This window comes from Anser brachyrhynchus (assembly GCF_964034855.1).
Source record: "Anser brachyrhynchus genome assembly, chromosome: 1".
Classification (NCBI taxonomy): domain Eukaryota; kingdom Metazoa; phylum Chordata; class Aves; order Anseriformes; family Anatidae; genus Anser; species Anser brachyrhynchus.
The window spans coordinates 47,875,738-47,894,027 of record NC_137694.1 but is presented as its reverse complement, the minus strand read 5'-3'; the positions used below and the strand labels follow the sequence as shown (position 1 = coordinate 47,894,027).

The 18,290-nt window shown below is 40.7% G+C and overlaps 1 protein-coding gene across 2 annotated transcripts in view; it reads right to left on the bottom strand.

Moving 5' to 3' along the window:
- The window catches only part of FGD6 (FYVE, RhoGEF and PH domain containing 6), a 72,799-nt gene that overhangs the window by 48,064 nt on the left and 6,445 nt on the right, over positions 1-18,290 (bottom strand). For both annotated transcript variants that reach the window (XM_080577458.1, XM_080577457.1), the window contains one exon: positions 13,645-16,087. In XM_080577458.1, the coding sequence (XP_080433584.1) occupies positions 13,645-16,087 (2,443 nt within the window). The remainder of the gene's footprint in view (positions 1-13,644; positions 16,088-18,290) is intronic.

Here is an 18,290-nt window from a genome sequence, read left to right as displayed (position 1 = left end):
TAGTCTCCTATTCATTAATATTTACCTTTGTTAACGGACATTTTCTTGCCTTTTTTCCTATCCTTAGTATTAACTGGTGCTTTAATTTACTTTAAGTAGGATCTCTTCGCACCACAAAAATATTACTTTCACACTTGTGAAATCATAGATCTTTTGCCTAAGCACATGATACAGGAATATTCTCAGATTTTGCTACCATTTTCCATCTAAATGCTTCCAGACAAGTGCCAACACATGAACTTGTAGAAAACCTGCTCTTTTTGAAGTCAGAAACAAGCATATTTCTAGGTGAGGCTGTATTCTGCTTGCACAAACATAACCCAGTCAGCACTGAAGCATGAGGAACAAATTAGTTGGCCTGTGTTGAGTGAAGAATTTTCTAAATGCAAGATTAACCTGCTTATTTACCAGAAACATTTAGTTGAAAAAATGGAAGTTTTTAGTAATTAACTAATATCGATTTAGGATGTTTAGCAAGTATCTGCAGATTAGAGCTGTTCAGTATATTTTTTTATTCCTGTGAATTACATTAATGTTTAAGGAATGAGCTCCTTTTCTTGCACTCATGGTATGTATGCACATTCCCATGCTATACGTGCTATTCCCATAAAGGAAACTGATCCACCAAATCTTTCTTACAGCATCTGCCCCCACAGCCAAAGCACCTCAGAGCAACTGCTACTCATCTTCATACTGTATTCCTTCAGCTCACAGCCTAATGCATCCCTCAGGTTCTTCCGTGTGGTGCGTTTAGCTTTTGGGTGTTCTGGGTTTGTCTTTGGTTTTCTTTTCCTTTTTCGTACAACAGATCCACGATGGATGAGTAGATGGCTGATGATCAAAAGTCACATCACACCTGCCCAGTTTCCAGAATCAAACAAGCCGCGTGTTCAGGGATGGGATGCAAACCCGCGGGTTTGTACTCCTCTTCAGAGGCGGCTGTGACAGTGTCCCTGCGCTGACCGGCCTTTATCAGCCACGTGTGGGAGAACACGTCACTCTCCTCGCACCTTTTGCCTCAACCTTTCGTCATAAACACCATGGCTTTTCTGACAAAACAGAAAGCGGTTTTGTATATACTGATCACTCTCTCTGTACTTTTCCCTCTTAGTCCATCTATATCACAAATGTATATATAGTTCACTTATAATTATCTCTAGACTAAGTGAAATTCCTCGTAGCCTCTAAATGAGTTTGGAAATAATAGTAAATCTTAAAATAAACAGAAGGTTTTTTTCCCCACATATCAATTCTCCTTTTCCAAAATACCACAGGCACGCAGTAGTGGTTATTTTTTTTGGCACCTCTTCTGACAGTGCACAATATACCACAAATACCTCCCTCTATCTTGTTCCCTCTTCATCACGATTCCTTGTCCTACCCACTGCGCTGCTGAGAGAAACTTCTGCATTATCAGTCATGTGAAACACCATCACTGCCAGCTCACCCTACTGCCCACTGAGTAAGAATACCCTGTCATACCATGTGAGCAACCTACCTAAATATAGATGCGGGGCTTTTTCGACACACAGAACTAAAGGGGTGTCAATCTGCTTTGGAATGAAGCAGTTTATGGGGTGCAGCATTTACATCGTGCTGGATGTTCCTAATGCAATAGCAGAACACTAATGAAACTAAACATGCCAGTCCTAGTCAGACAAACAAGATAAAACTTTCATAACATAAAGAACTGCCATCAAGCTATTCCCGACAGAAAAATAAATCCTATCCTGAGCACCACAAAAATCCTTATTGTATTCAAAACATGACCAAAACACCTTAGCTCAAATACTGTAACTTAAAACTGCAAATGTTTATTTCCACATGTATTTCTTTCATGTAAAAAAATACTTCACTGTTTGCAGCTTTATAAACTAAGGTATTCAGTGAGGCTTGTACAAGCAAAAACCTTCCAAAACCTGAACCACCAGCATCATATTTTTTATTATTTTTTTTTTCAGCAAATTGGTTAAACTGCCAGACTGGAACCCTAGATTCACATTTTTTATGCTGATCAGGATAGGATTTATTTTTCTAGCTGGAAGAGCTTGGTGGCTGTTCTGTTTATGTGTATTACTATAGAATGCCCAAACAAGCCTGAGGCTTTGCTTTCAGGCATTGTTGATTTAGACACTGCATTGGACACTATAGCCTGAAGTCACAATAAACGTTTCAGTCTTGGTTCCCAAATCATTTAGAAAGCAATTGTTATTTTAAGCTCAACTGAGATGATTCAGAGAGATTCTTTGCCATGCAATGTCCCCAACATTAAGTATGTTAACAGTACCTTGGAATTAACTTCATATGCAGAATCACCATAGCTATAAAAGCAAGTTTCCACAGCTCCAAATTATTTCTTCATATAGATTCATCCACAGTGCTCCTTTATATACATTTTCTTAGGATTTTCTTTATTTTAAGAGGTTTCTCTATTTCTAGTAAATAATCACAAATATGTAGGAATGCTGAATGAACAAACTTAGCACACAACACTCTGCTAAAAGCATAAAGTTATCTCTCATGCTTTCTGCAGGAGTGGCTCACATATTTATACTTCTGTCTCTTTCCCCAGTATTTTTTTTTTCCTGCTTTGTTGTTGTTTCATCTGATTTTTAAGGAAGCCTTCAACATACAGGCAAAAATTACACAAACTTCAGTTTACACTAAACTAGAAAATACACATCAAAACATAAGAGAGCAAATAAGCTATCATGATATGATATGATTGCTTAGTATCATAGCTAGTAGGGTATTTCATCTCAAATCCTTTTTCTACTGATATACCATTTCACAAGCCTTTCACAGTTGTTTTCATCTCACGTATCGCTCTTTATCTACTTCTAGTTTAAATACCTCCAGCCCACGCAATCGATTTCAACAAATAAGGAATGTTCAGCGGTGTGGTTCGTTTGTTTGTTCTAATGACCTAAAAGCATATTGACTGTCTGTGGACCTGCGGAGGAGAGAGCTGATAAGGCTGTTACATTTTTTCATAACACTTCATACTTGTAATAGCTGTAGGTATGGCAGCATGCCTCGCTGACTGACCCCTCACTGGATCCTTGGTGTACACTTCTGACAATTTAAGAAGCAATTATATGATCTGGGCACTTAGGACAGCAGAAGACGCTCTCGGAATGCCAAAACAGAAGGGAAATTATTGCTTAATTAACAACTGCTGCATTTTGTTTAGTGAGTTTCCTTTTGTTTTAATTTGATACTTTTTATTTAATATACTTCAATGTCTTTCACATTTATTTGCTGCAGGTGTGTTTTGTTTTTTGTTTTGAAAAAAGGAAATCAGCTGTAGAAAGCAAGCATACTTGGCAAAACACAAAGATAATAATGAATACTAGCCAAGATCACTAATGAGCTCCTGTGGAAGTCTTAAGGAAATCTACGAAGGCATTAGTGATCATCTCAAGATTAATAAAGGCATCAATTAATGTGCTTTTTGGACACATTACATTTTGTTTCAATACCTCAGCTCCACAACCATCTTGAAGAAGACAACATTAGCCTATATTTCCTTTTCTGGACCCTAATCCATCATAACCTCATTATTCAAACTTCAGGTTCTCTGATGCCAGCAACTATTGACCATTTTAGCTGTTACTGAACTTCCCTCCCATATCGTCCTCTTCACATCTCCCTGCTTTCCATATCTCATTCAGACACACCGGACCAGCAACCCGCATATGAGGATGAAACGCAGCATGGACCAGTTGGCTTACTTCTCTTAGTTATTCCTACAGCATCAGTCACATCTTGGGTTTAATGACAGGTGCACGGCTGGAAGAGCTCAAGCTGAGACTACAACCTTCCTCTCCAGTGCGGAGGGCAGTGTCAGAAACATTCATGGGTCTTGCTGCAGCTCTGGCGGTGCCAGCTTGGCTGCCAGCGCTGGGCATTGGGTGCCTTATTGCAGACAAGCTACCGGGGCTTCACCTTCTCTGCCAAAAACGGTGCTTCTCTACAGTGAGAGCCACTTGGCAAGATGTCCTCTCAAACAGCATTTTACAAGGCAGCTTTAAAGTTATGCTTTTAAGGCTTTAAAGTTCTGCCACAAGGACAACACAATGATATCAATAAGCTCTCGGTGTTACTGGGACTAATGGCAAGAAAAAAAAGACAACAGACTGGGAGTTTTCATGGGTCCAATGCTAGGGAATGTGACAGACAGCTAATCTTGATCTCTCTTTCATTTATTTTATTTTTACGACCACTGAACAGACTGTGCCTCTAAGATCCATTAGTTATTTTTGTGAGCTGTCCTTCCATAGTTGACATCGCTGAGGGAAAAAAAATCAGACATATATTAAAAAAAAAAAAAAAGGCACCACAAAACAAATATCAGGCAAACTAGACCAATGAATTTATGATTATTTGCATCACTTATAATTCCTCTGGGATATTCTCTCCAGGCTGGTTAGGGAACTTTAAGGATAGAATTACCAACATAAACACTCCTCAGTTAGCACAGCCAGCAAACAGAAACCATCTGATTCCAGCTGAGCAACTCAAACGGAAAATGTTTTATGCAAGGCACCGCCCTCTTTGTCCTGGTCTTTACCTTTGGATTTGCCCCTGCTCACACCTGGATTTTCTGGGCTAGGGGCTCTCAGAGGCCCTGCTGACAGCTGGCACTGCATTCAGCTTGTGACACCAGCAGTTCTGCACTTGGTTGGGCACGTGGCAAACTGCAGCACCTGACTTGCTGGAACCAGGCAATCCCAGCATTTGCAGCCTGAAGCGTTTATTTTTGTGTTTGTTATCCTCAAGTCAAGACAGTCATTATTGCTCTCCTCAACAATAAGAAAAAAATAATTTGATTTTCATTTTAAGTAAAAATAAGCAAGGCATTTGTTATGTGTTTCACAGTTACAGTTCTGTACTTTTTTTTTTAAAAAAAAAACAAAACCGATCCATTCAACCCATTCTTCAGCTACCCTACTTCAGGCACGCTATGCTCTCTACCGCTCACTGTGCACGCACATTAGTGCACAACTTTAAAAGCGTGGCTCGGAGGCCACTGTCACATCCAGCACCGATGTCAGCAGCTGCCAGACCGGCTCCTGCCGCAGGCAGCCTCCCGCAGGCACTGCAGCCTGTCTCAGTTTCTGCTCTGCTGGACCGTTTGTTGACAATTCCCCCGCTCCCTGGAAAGTTCAGCATAAACACACATGCATGCTTCAGATGCTTCCACACTCACCACAGAAAAGCCTTATTTAAAAAAAATAAATAATAATAATAAAAAAGAGGTCTCAGTTCTAAAAGTCTCAGAGAAAACTGTTCTCTGACCCAATTTATTTATCACGTCAATATGTTTACTGAAGCAACCTCTGCCACGCCGCAGGTGGTGTACAGCAAGCACATCGATTCAGCTGCCCAGCGCCATGGCATGGGCACGAAGAGCAGAGCATACGGCCCCATTGCCCTGCCTCTGCCAGAGCTACTGCTGCACACCAGAGGACTTCATGTGGGTTTAACAAGCCAGAATCCAAGCTGATGCCATGGGCTGGCCTTCTGCATTAGTACTGCAAAGTGAAACACGGCAGCAAATTGCATGGATTTAAACCCTTGCCTTGAAACTTGCAAAGGGGAAGGACTCTACCAGTTCTTCTCAACGGCACCCAAAAATGTGAGGGATTTCACACCTTCAGAAGTAGGTAAAAGTATAAAGTCTTTGCAGAGTTTACAGCTTTTTGCCTTCCCTGATCATTAATGCTGGTTTCCAGCCCTATTTCATAGGGAGAGCTGCACATCCAGAATGTTCATGGCCAAAACCTTTGGAAAAATTGGCATGGAAGTGCTAACAAACAATACGGAGAAGGACCACGAACAGTGTTCATTTACAATCAGGACCTGCTACTCTAACTCTTCACTCCCCCCAGTGAGAAGTGTTTACTGGGAAAGGACAGCAAGACCAGAAGAGAATTCTAGAAAACTATATGACAAAATCTCAAACCATGCATTAGCAATTAGGAAAGGGGGAACTTCAACAAAGTGAGAACAAAAATTCCTATTAATACCCATTTCAAGCAAAATTGACTTTACCTTGCCAGGACTACCGTGAAATTCCAGTGTATAACTACTTTTCATCCACTAAGACCAAAGTCAATGGAAGGGCCTAAAACCTTATGTATTGACTGATCATTATTTTTATTAATTTTTGGTGACTTTATCCCTGAAATCAGGGCTGTAATGGTTTTCTTCAAAACATTGCTTGTGCAATTTAAAAATAACGCACAGCCCATCGCACTGCAATTTTTATGTGTCAGATACTTAGAAGATGACGAAAGAAAGCTAAATATCAGAGTACTCAAAAGCTAGTGACTTAGAGCTAAAATAAACACAGAGTGACTTAACTCTTAAACACACGGCTGTCTGCATGCACGTTAGCTGGCAGAGCTTCCTGGCCAGTCTGCTGAAAAACAGTGGATGAAGTAGCTTGGTTGAAAGCAGCACATGCTCACTGCAAAGAGTAATCGAGCAGTTCTCAAGACTGGACTTGTGCTCTCTTCCTCTGGTATTTTTCATCAATTAGACGAAGAATGGGATTTAGACGCTTTTGCTGAACTTTTCAGCTCATCTCAAAATCAAAGCAGAACATCTGACCCCCAGGAACGCCAGTAGAAATATAGATATATATCAACTGAATTCAGTGCAGTTGAAATCACCAAGCCATTGGCTCAGGTTGTAGTTATTGAATTGGTGGTTTTGATAAAATTCCTTTTGTTTACCCACATAAACAGGAGTTGGTTTTTTTTTGTCCACTTCTGCTGATTGGGTGAAACAGTTTCACATAAGCACAAAGATAATCATCTCAAGGAAAAATTAAACTTGTGTAAACTTTAAGTTTTTAAAAGAAACTTCTTAGATTCTAGTATCTAAAAACAAACCTGCATTCGTTAACCTAAAGTCCTTAACCTCAATGTCTAGGGCACTGAGACAACGTAGCTGCATACAGTTCTGTAAGTCTACTCATTAAAACTACTTTCATTGGAACAAATATGAATGTGGGGTAAATGATGCATAATAATATCACTGTTGGCATTTAAATAAAAACTGAAGTTAATATTATGACTCTTTTCTTTCCCAACACTTATTTTATGCCAAAACCCCCTACTGTTTTACATGTGCAGTTAAATTAGTCCTTGCTGCAGTTAAAATATCACCACACAAAACAGAGTACTAAGGAGCTTCACAAACACATTTCCTGAGCCAATGCTGAAAATAACCCACAGGAAAAGGCTGTTGTTGAGCACATAAATGGGTCTTTCATCAATTCCCATCTGAGATACTCTCTTAAGTTACGCATCAGGAACCTGCAGCGTGTAGCGTCAACGGCAAGTGGGGACAGGGAGGCCCAAGCTGGAGGCGGGGAGCAAGGCCAGCATTAGGTGACAAACACGCCGAGTTGGCTTCCCTCTTCTGGAGGAACAGGAAATATGTAGAAAGAATGCTGAAATCAGGAAAAAGCAAACGTGGAACAAAAGAAGAAACCCTTAGAGATTGTGAAAATGTACCCATAGGGAGGGGGCGCAGGCTGAAGGAGGCGGCTGCGTGCCTTGCGGGGCCCCGGCCTCCTCCTGACACCTCACTGCGCTGCCTCGCCTGGCACAACGTCACCGGGAGGAAGGCCGAGGACATCCTTGTATTGTACCGGGGATCGATGGGAACAGCACAGCTATGACATTTTTGCCTTCTGCAGCGTGCACTGCATTGGTGGGAAATAAATGATAACACAGTTTATCATTCACTTCATAACAGATAATGCATTTACGCTCAAAATGGCTCTTTTAACGCATACGGATGGCGGGTGCTCTGAGCTTAACACACCGTAACTTGCTAGACCGTACAAAACAGTGACACAAGGAACCACGCGAAGCCTTTCTGGAAGCAGCAGAGGGATTCGCCCAGCAACCAGCAATTGTCCCCCACCAGGCCAGCCTTGTCTCAGCTGCCACCACCAGCTTTCTCCCCTCATACACGCAAACACACCCAGCCCCAGCTGGACTTTGCAAAATGAGAATGTCGGGAACTTCAACCACATCTATTTTTAAGTAGCACTTATAAACTTTGATACATTAGAAATCTTTTACTACTGCTTTTCTAATTCCGGGAAAAAAAATGCCATGCACCTTATCTAGGTCAACTTGCTTCAACACTTCTTTCTATCGACCAAGAGCCCTTCGAAAGAAGATGAAAGATAAATCAAAGCCACTCAGAAGACAAAAACTCTATTTCATGACAACTTTGGAGATCTTCACAATTGTTTTCATTTCATAACACTTTTCTAACATTTTCAAAACTGGACTGTATACGAGAATGATGGACTTGGTTTTGGAAATATGCAGTTTTCCAATTAATTTCTCTCCCTTGGAGGTGACAAGAAAGCACTGGACCACAGAATCTTTTCCAATGTCAAAACAAATGAAACCAGCACATTTCAAACACATTTGCATGAGCATGTGTCAAAACAAACAAACAAATAAATAAATAAAGCAAAAAAGTTCCTATTTTTTTCTGGTTAAAAAGAAAAAAGATAAAAGCTTGGTATACTTCCCCCAGACTGTTACAAGATTCAGTTATTGTCCTAGAGTATGTATCTTCTTCTTATAATATATGAATTTATTTCAGGTTGTATAGCACCCTAAATTACAAACCCGTGTGACTGAAAACCACCCCAATACTAGGGAAAATTCCTCCTGCTATTGGAAAATCAGGCCACGAAGACAAAGACTTGCATAAAGATTCCTGCAAGAAAAGAAAGAAAAAGACAACATACCACATATGTTTTCTTAAGCAAAAAATTCACTGCAAGTCTTTCATGCAGTTTCATTGCACTACCCTAGCATTATAAAATAATTAACTCAACAATACAAAATAAAGTATTTCCAGGCCCATAGACAGTGATTTGAGCTGACCCTCTGGAAAGAGAAGATGCTCCCAGAGTGGAGTACAGCCACAGGGAGAAGGTCCCAACATCTAGATACACCCAAATCCTTCCTAAAGTCTTCGGGTCTGAACACTGATATTTTTACCAATGTTACCATAGTTTTCTTTAAACACAGAAATACAAACATAATGCCTTCAATACCTAAAATGTATTTCAAGCATTCAAATCTTAGTGTGTTCGAAAAATGTTTTAAAATGTTATTTGGACACTGCAGTATTTTGTCAATTTAATATTTCTCTTAAAAAGTTTCTGAACAGGAACCTTGAAGTTGTCCTCACCACCCCACCCCACCCCACCCCACCTGCCCCCCCCAAAAAAAATCCCTTACCCCCAAAGAAAGAAAAAAAAATCACTAACATAGCCAATGACTAAACAGTACCACATTTATCTGGTTAACACTGCTCGTAAGAAGCATGCCTCAACCCTAATGAAGTTCAGTACATCAAAGAGGAATACCTATCAAAGCCAAGTGCTTAATCACACATATTTCAGTACTAAATTCACTATTCCAGGAAGGCTTTCATGAAGACACAATTGACCTCTTGAGGACTCAGTCACTGAATCAGAATTTCGTCCTGATAACTAAACTTACATTTTGCACTGTGGTGTTCATTTCTGGAAAATCAATGGACTAAACTAAATCTGCACAGATGGGGGAAAATAGGAAGTAGTCTATAATGAAAGCAACATTAAGATCTCAAAGCATTGTTGTCACATGGCACTCCCCCTCCTCCAACCCTTTCAAAAGGAAAATCCTAGCAGGAAATACAATGACGATGACACAGCTATAAATTTCATCCAAATCAATTAGTAATCATGTACACTTGCAAAACCTTGAAGGTACAGCAACAAAAGTAGCCGGTAAATACAGTATGCTATTCCTGAAGGGTGGAGGGACAGACTCACTGAACCTGAAGAACAATTCTCTTGCCTCAAACAATAAAAAAAAAATGCAAAAAGGAAGTCCATGAGATCCAGAGAAGTTTAAGTTACTGTTTTCTGCAGCATGACATATGTTCCAAATAATTTTTGCTTTTCCTCCAGACATATGTACACTCAAGTTTACTTTTGTTTATAATGAAGATCTTGTCATCTTCTTCTTCAAAAAAAAAGTTATTAGGAATAGAAGGATAACATGTATAAATAATTCTCTTTTACTGGTAGGTTTTAAAAATCATGTTACTTCAAAATATAAACATTTCAATCTGCTGGTTTCTGATAATATTAAAAGCAATTGCTGTGTTGGTACCAGCAGCACTGACTTTTCTCCTCAGATTTCAGGCCTGGACTATAAGTTTCTCAAAAGTAACACCCTCAAAAAAAGCTGTTTTTCTTGTTGTTACCTGCAAGTAGCTAGTGATATTTAAAATTTATTTTACATTTAGCTGTACATTTTTTTATCCCACAGCATCTTCTCTTCACTCCCTTTGTTTGCAGATTCCTCATAACAATGCATGCACTTTCATTATCCATTTTAATTTGGTAGTCAAACAGGTAGACTAGGGCAAAATAAACAATCCTTAAAGACCGTTTAAGAGACTTTTTTTCTACAGTGGAAACAAAACACGGATTATCTGCTATCAAGGTTCTGTCATCACCGTCTTTGTTCAGCATATTCAGCTGATGTGCTGATAATCAAGAAGAGCCACCAGGCTCCCACTGTCAGGCTCTGTCCCCGCTCTGTGGTTCACAGCCCACACCAGGACACTCAGTCCCCTCCTTCTAAAGCCAAGCCCCAAATCAGCAGAAGGGAAGCTGACATCAAATAACTCAAAAATCAAGTGGTTAGTGACAACTGGTACCCACACCATTAATTATCCAGGCCTGCCATTCTAGATTTAAATTCCTGTGGGAAGGCCAAAGCAAATAAAAATTATCTGAATTTAATAAAACTTACAAATTTAGGCTAAGCACATCAGAAGCTATTAACATTCGCCATTAAAGCCTACTGGTTTTACCAGATAGGATCAGGGAAAGCTTCTCAGTAGCCACTGGAGCACTGGATACGTTACGGAGATTTTACATCTTCCTCCACAAAGAAATGTAACGTTGGGGAGATGCTACTGAGCTCTTCTAGTAACGGCAAACCTTGTGTTCAGGATTAATATACTGCATATATGCTTTTATTATGACTAGAAGTGTAGGCAATCAGTCTACGAACTTCTCAGAAGAAAAATCTCATTTGTACGCTGGCTTTTATCGTAAGAAAACCTGCTTTGACACCCATTAGCAGTGCCTCACAGAAGTTTTACGTACCGTGATCTATGAAAAAGAGGTAAGCACATGTTCTGACAGGTTGGGGAAAATGCTAGCAGTAATTATTACAATAACACGGCACTGTTTCTCTAACCAGTTTTATAATACCACTTGGCACTGGGAACGATAGAAGTTTCTTAAAGAGCTATGCAGAAAAGGGAAGATGGCATTGATAAAGAGGCTACAAAAGGAGCTAGGAAAACAACGGATGGGAAAACCAGAGAAGCTGCCTGCTTGGCTTCGGCTGGGCTAGGATCCTGGCACCTTCCAGGCAGAGCCAAAACCAGCCCTTGCACCTGCTCCTCCAGCCCCAGCTGGTCTGTCTCAGGAGACCACTGCCCCCCGTGTGTCTCCTTTTTCTCCTTGGGATTTCTTTGTTCCCTGAGATCTACTGAAGTAACTTCATGCGTAAATAATTTCCTACGGTAGTTTCTGACTGTGACTCTATAGTGGTTTGAAATAAACACTGAGATGAAGTGTTCTGGTTATGTTTTTCTATGTGTGCTTTTTAAAGAAAAACACAACACAAACCCAGTTCTGTCAAGGACACCCAGCTTAGGGAGCACTACAGGTACAGATGTGCCAGGGTACAAGAATCACTTAAACCCTTAACTCACTGTCGGTACTGAGGAGGGATGCCGTGGAGAGGGAATAACCATAAATCTCATACACTCAGCCAGGTGAGAAAACTAAGCAGCCACTGCAGTCTCATGCCTACTGTGCTTTATTCAGCAAAACGTTCCTCTTCCCAAAACAAAGAGAAACACTCCCCTGATTCACAACCACAACACAAACCCAAAATAATCAAACATACATAAAATATATCCTTCTTTAAGTTTGGACTCAAACTTCTTCAGTAAACCAAAGCAAGGAAACACCAAAAGCATGGAGTCAACAGCCCCAAAAGATACCCAAAAAATAGGTTTATACAAAAAACACACACTCAGTCTGGAATTTATGGCACTTAAAGAATTCCACGATGAAAACAAGAAGCACCCTACTGTAAACAAGAAAAATACTCAACAAGCATATGAGCAAATATACCAATACCAAGCCCATAACTAGAGATCCTACTTCCCACAATAAAGTTTCATGCTTTCCGTCAAACAGTCCAAAGTTGAGAATATCAACTCTATAAACAATTACTAATGAAGGATGCCACTTAAAATATCTCTCCTCCTCTATAAGAGAACACACTCCCCTAGAGAATAAAAAGGCTCTTTGGAGCATGCATTTGCTGCTTACACATCCAAAATGAAGCTTAGCTTACAATCACATGTAACTTTTTTTTTTTTTATGGAGGATTTCTATCTCATTTGTTCTCATCAATATGGAAATACTCTCAAGAGTGTAAAGAAGCTTGCTGGGGACTATGAAACACACAAGTTGGGTATTTTGTTTAAATCCTTAATGCTGGTTTGAGACAACGCTTAAGGATCTGCAAGACCAACTGATTTGCTGAATTTAATTAGTTAAATAATACCAAGTTGGGTCAAAACAATGCTTCACCCATTACCGTACTCTGACAGACACAGTAGGAAACGCTATTTCAGGAGAACATATTAGCCTGCCCCTCCCTGTGGCCCATTCCTGCTGCCAGCATCCACAATCACAGCACTACAGATGTTACGAGGCCTGCACCTGCCTATTCCATTTAGCATCTGTTTTGGACATATCTGTGAATCGGGGCAATTCCTTTTTGAATCTGATGAAACTATCTATCTACCTCCACCACCTCCCTGGACAACATAACAGCCGTTTGCTCCCTGCCCTGCAGCAAGTGCTTCCTTTCACCTACTGTGTCACAAAACCCTGTCTTTCAGAAATGTTTTGTATGGGTCACACAGAACTCATGCACTTCCACTAATTTTGTTGCACCTCTGGGCACAGGAAGACACAGAAGACTCAGTGTATTCAGGGAGAAGTAATATCTTATCTTATACCAGAAAAACGTTCAAGACCCGATGAAGAACTTGCATACCCAAAAGCCTGTCTGCTTTTTCCAGCTGCGTCAGCTGATCTAAAACTATATTTATTTCTCCTGCAAACCTAGCGACTCTGCGCTCTATGGACATTTTCTCAAGTTGATCCTGACATTGAGGTAAGGTTCATGCCTCCTTATTTAAGTATTCTGGAATACAAAAACATGACTGTATCTAATTGCTTTAATTAAAACTGGTAAAGCACACACATGCAATGCCCACATTTTGATCACGAATGAGGAATAAATAGCTTATTTTTCCTCTTGACTCTCTTGACCAAGTGCAGTTTCAGAACTTCAAAAGCAAATGCAGAGATATACACTAATGACCGTTCTGCTGACATTTAATGAAAGGGGTACAGCCTCTCAGCTCATCCCCCAAACGTGTTTACAACCACCAGAGCTGCAAGTGAGATGTTTAACCTCCCTTTTCTCTTCATTTTACCTGCCATGTCTCACACGCCTGCTTGCAGCTTGAAAAGTCTCCTCCACCTCATACAAGCCAGGGCTCTGGTCTTCCACACTGCTGGAATTCTGCCACTCCAAACACAGATTTTTACCAGCACCCATAGCAAAAGGCAAGTTCTCATACTCCGGTATTTCCTCATAGTGACGCACGTTCTCATATTCTGGAGCACAACTGCTGGTTACAGAATTCAAATGCATTTGGGACAAGATCTCTCCCGACAGCGCGTGCCCATCTAAAGACTCCAGCCTTTGGGCATTTCGCATCTCAGGCTGGCTTCTGTTTCTCTGCCTCTTCTTCTGCGTTGCTGGACTACTTATTTCTATGGAATGTGCCTTGGCAGACTTAGCTTTCCTTTCACTGCCTGCAGATGCCATATGCCGGTTGTTACCACTCCCACATCCTTCTCCAGTGGAAAGGTTAGCAACAGAGCTATCCATTGACTGGCTGCCTTTGGACAGAAATTTTTGGAAGTCACTTTTCATTAAGCAAACTGACAGCTTCATGTTGAGAAACTTTTTCAAACTATTTTTCTTCTGCGGGTCTTTGCAAGGCTTGTCTGTCCTTTCCATGTCCACAGAAGAGAGAGATTTGGCCCTAGGCTTTGTCACAACCGTCAAGTGGTTGAAGCTGGGAACAACACTAGCAGTTTTTAATGACTCAGAATTTCCTGAAAACGGAAGAATAGGATGAGGTAACTTCCAGACAGGTTTCTCAGAGGATCGTTTAGGTATGTCACAGGACAACAATGCACCTTGCTCCTTGACTGGAGTGTGTGTGAAGTGAGATCCTTCCAAAAGGCTTTTCGATTTGTCTTCACTGGAGGCATAAGAACTTTTCTCCACAAGCTCTGCTGATGCAGCTTTTTTCAGCAGTCCTGCAGCCGGTAGGCTGTGCCGCTGTGGTTTCTTAGGAATGACTTTTGGAGAACTTTCATCCTTTATTTTCGGTTCTTTATCTTCCACTTTTTGTAGGGAAACATGAAGGCTATTAGAAGTAGGTGAGTGCTGACTGCCAGTTAGTTTGATTTGCTTTGGCAAACTCATAGACAAAGTATCACACCTGATAAAATTAGTCCTTTTGTCCACTGCATCTAGCATATTAGCATCATCTTTCATCTTATCCATGGAGTTACCTAAGTCATGGTCTGTATCTAAAGAACACTCAACATTTTCCACCAAATCAGAAGTTTTGTGAGATAACTGAGGCAAAAGACTTTGCAATGTTGACTCTTCAGTATCAGCAGGTTCCTTCACTGGATGCATTTTCTCTGCAATGCTTTGAGTTATCTCAGATTTTTCAGGATGAAGCACTTCTGTATCATTGTTATAACACACACTCTGACCAAGGACATTAATTTTTGCTGGCTTTTTAAGGCTTTGTTCACCAGACCCAACGGGATCATTCTCTGAATTAGACGGTTCCTTTGTTCCTTCTCCTATGGCGTCTATGCCATCCTGCCGAACTAGACATGCAGCACGTGGCTTTCTTGGCTTAGGGATAGGGAGCGTTTTTGAGCACAGGACTGAACATGTTTCAGAGGAAGCTTTATCAGTGTCTATTTTCATACCCATTTCACCTGAAAACATACTATTGCTACTTAAATGTTCATTTTCCAGGTTTTCCTGGTCCAATGGGCAGGAGCAACTGTGATGGTTTTCAGTCAAAATAGGACAAGTTTCAGACATCTGAAACTCTTCAACAGTGCGCTTAATGTTAATATTTTGTTGCCTCCCATTAGCTACCTCAGAAGAAGGTGAAGACTGTACAAGTTCCGTGAACTCTATTTTAACATCATCCCTGGAGCTGTTGCCATCCCTTTTGTCAAGTTTGTCTGCACACCTGTGCCTCACAGGACTGCTGTTGGGGAATACACCGTGAGTTAGAACATCTTTAAGCTTCTCTTCCAAGATGCTGGCTTTCAGAACTACCTGATTTCTATTTGCCAATTTTTCATTGGGACTATCCCCCAGAGCTAGCACAGTTTTTTCACCTACTTTGATGTTCTCTAAGTTTTCAAAGTGCTCAAGAATGATCTGAGTTTTACAAGTGTTCTCCCCATTTCCAAGCTTATGAAGGCATCCAAATTTGCAAGACGATACCGGTAGAATATATGCTGTGTTATCTGTATTCCCTTCCGAGGCTTCATTTTTATAGTTCAAGTGGTCTAGTGTTTGTGAAGAATCTCCTCTGTGTTCCTCAAAGCTTTTAGTACTTTTCCTTGTAGAGGATGGAGGCTTAACTTCTGGAATAGACGAGCTCTTGAGAACCTTCGGTTTTGGTGCAATCGCTGGCTTAGTTTTCTTTGCTGCTTGAATAACACCAGAAAGTACAACATCAGGCTTCGGTGCAACAGGTGGAGGTGTCGCCTTGTGTCCTACCACAAATTTTGGTTTGGGGGCCACAGGTGGCTTCTTAATTTCTAGGAAGGATGGAAAACAAAGACGTTAGTCACCATCAGCCCACAGAACAACTTCACCTGCATCACAGCATTATTAAGTCTTGTAACATTTAAATCACGTGCTCTGCAGGACACTGGTGTGTATATATATGTATTTTTCTCCTAAAAGCATGCCTCCTTTCCCTAATGTTGCCTTTTTTTTTACTAGTTGCTTTTCTTCTTTTTAACAGGCACAATCAAGGGGTGATGGGAGAAGTCTTCAAGAGTATCGCGTTTGTTGAAAATCAGTTTAACTTTATGAGAATGCATGTCCCCGCTCAGATACCAAAGTATGATGCTAATGAAAGCAGGACAGATTAGCCTGATTTTGAAGTTTGAACTATAGTAATACCTTTTAAAACTGTTGCAAATTTGTTAAGCGTCTAGTGTATAATAAGCCATGAAGAGCCAGAGTAACTGCCAGGACAGTTCAGCCCCTTCCCTTACCACCTTTGGAAACGTGTAACCTAAAAATCCCTTTTCTCTTCCTCTTCTTTTCAAACAATATTTAGATATTTAGATGGATTGCCGTACCAACTGTAAAACTAGCATATGTCAACACCACCCGTGAAGTGAAATGAGCCTGTGGTGTGAAATTAGTGCAACAATTTGCAGCAAGTCAGTGTTTTCCTGACTTGCTGTATGAGTAAAACGTTATTTCTGTGCATCTTATAAAATTACTCTTCCCAGCATGCTACTGTGACCTAGAAACAGCCACCACTGCTATGACTTATGACCCACTTGACTGCAGTGGATGACGAAGCCCAGAGAGAGTAGAGGGCAGGAAAAGGAGCACAAGAGGAACGTGGAGACTATTGTGCTCTGATCCCACTCTTTTTTTTTTTTTTTCCAAGATATGCCTGAAGCATTTTCATGTTGCAGCAGATAATTTATGACCAGTGCATATCCTGGATAATAATTTCTATGTGCTCAGAGGGATTTTGACATATGAAGACTGACTTAACAAACAAGTTTCTCATTCTATTTTTTTAAATGTACTACCTCTGTACTTATTTGCTGTGTTTTGAACAATATTTTTATATACTTTCAGGAAGTCATAAATGTGTTATATAAAAATGTCAAGAAAATATGATAATTGATGTAACACACACAAAGGGATTGGTTAAGCCATTGATTAAATACTCCTTTCAACTTTGGGCATGGTGAGTTATTATTATAGATGTGCGACTCTATCCAAATTCCTAGCCTAGAAACATAAGAATAAAGTTTCAGTCCTGGGGATTTTTTTCTGTTTTCTGTTTGTCTTGTCTAGATAGTTTAAAAAAAAAAAAAAAAAGGCAGATGCATTCAGATGCAAGCATTTCCCAAACACTAAGCCACTGCTCTAAGCAGACAGCCAGAAACAATGTCTCCACTATAGAAACAGGAAAACGATGTTTTTCTAGGACATGAATCATTAAATGGTATCCAGACTGATTCTGCTTAGGCTTATAACAGCTGCCCTTGCTGCACGTCTATTAGCAAAGAGGTAAACGTGATGGCAGAGACAATTTTTGAGACGTTTTGCAAGCGGGAGCGCACAATTTCTTTTGAAAGGTGTGGCTCTATGTAGGCAAAGATGACGGCCAACAGTGACCCAACTGTCAGTTACTGCAAAGGATGTACCACCTTGGATTTCCTCTCCAAAAGCAGGGATTTCCCATACACTGAACTGCAAGTCAGTAGCTTGCCAGGGGAAAAAATTAACCCTTTGGATGGGCAACCACTGTTCCTGAATGGCAGAAGACAAACTTTTTGTACGCTGCTTTCAGACAACGCAACTGCCCGTTCGGGTGGGGAATGAAGTGATGGCAATAGAGGACCCTGCTTTCTGCAGTAAAAAGAAATGACCGGACAGGATGACCCGTTTGTCACAGAACACAGCACAGTGGTAGTCCTGCGCCATGCTCAGTAATATTTATCAAGTTGTTAAAGCTCCCTGAAAACAGAAGAGAGGCAGTCTGCCTGGGAAGCCTTCCTGATCCCCAAATGAGAGAAGCAGATTGCAGAAGATACAGGAGATTAAACACTGGCGAGGTAAGTGATAACCCATGGATTAGTTGTCCCACTCCGTAAGCCAAAGTCTGCCAACCTCAGAAGACTCTTTCTCTGTCGTGGAACTGCCTAATTTCAGATAGCAATAGCCTGCAGGGCTTTCAAATAGCATACATTAGGGAAGACACCA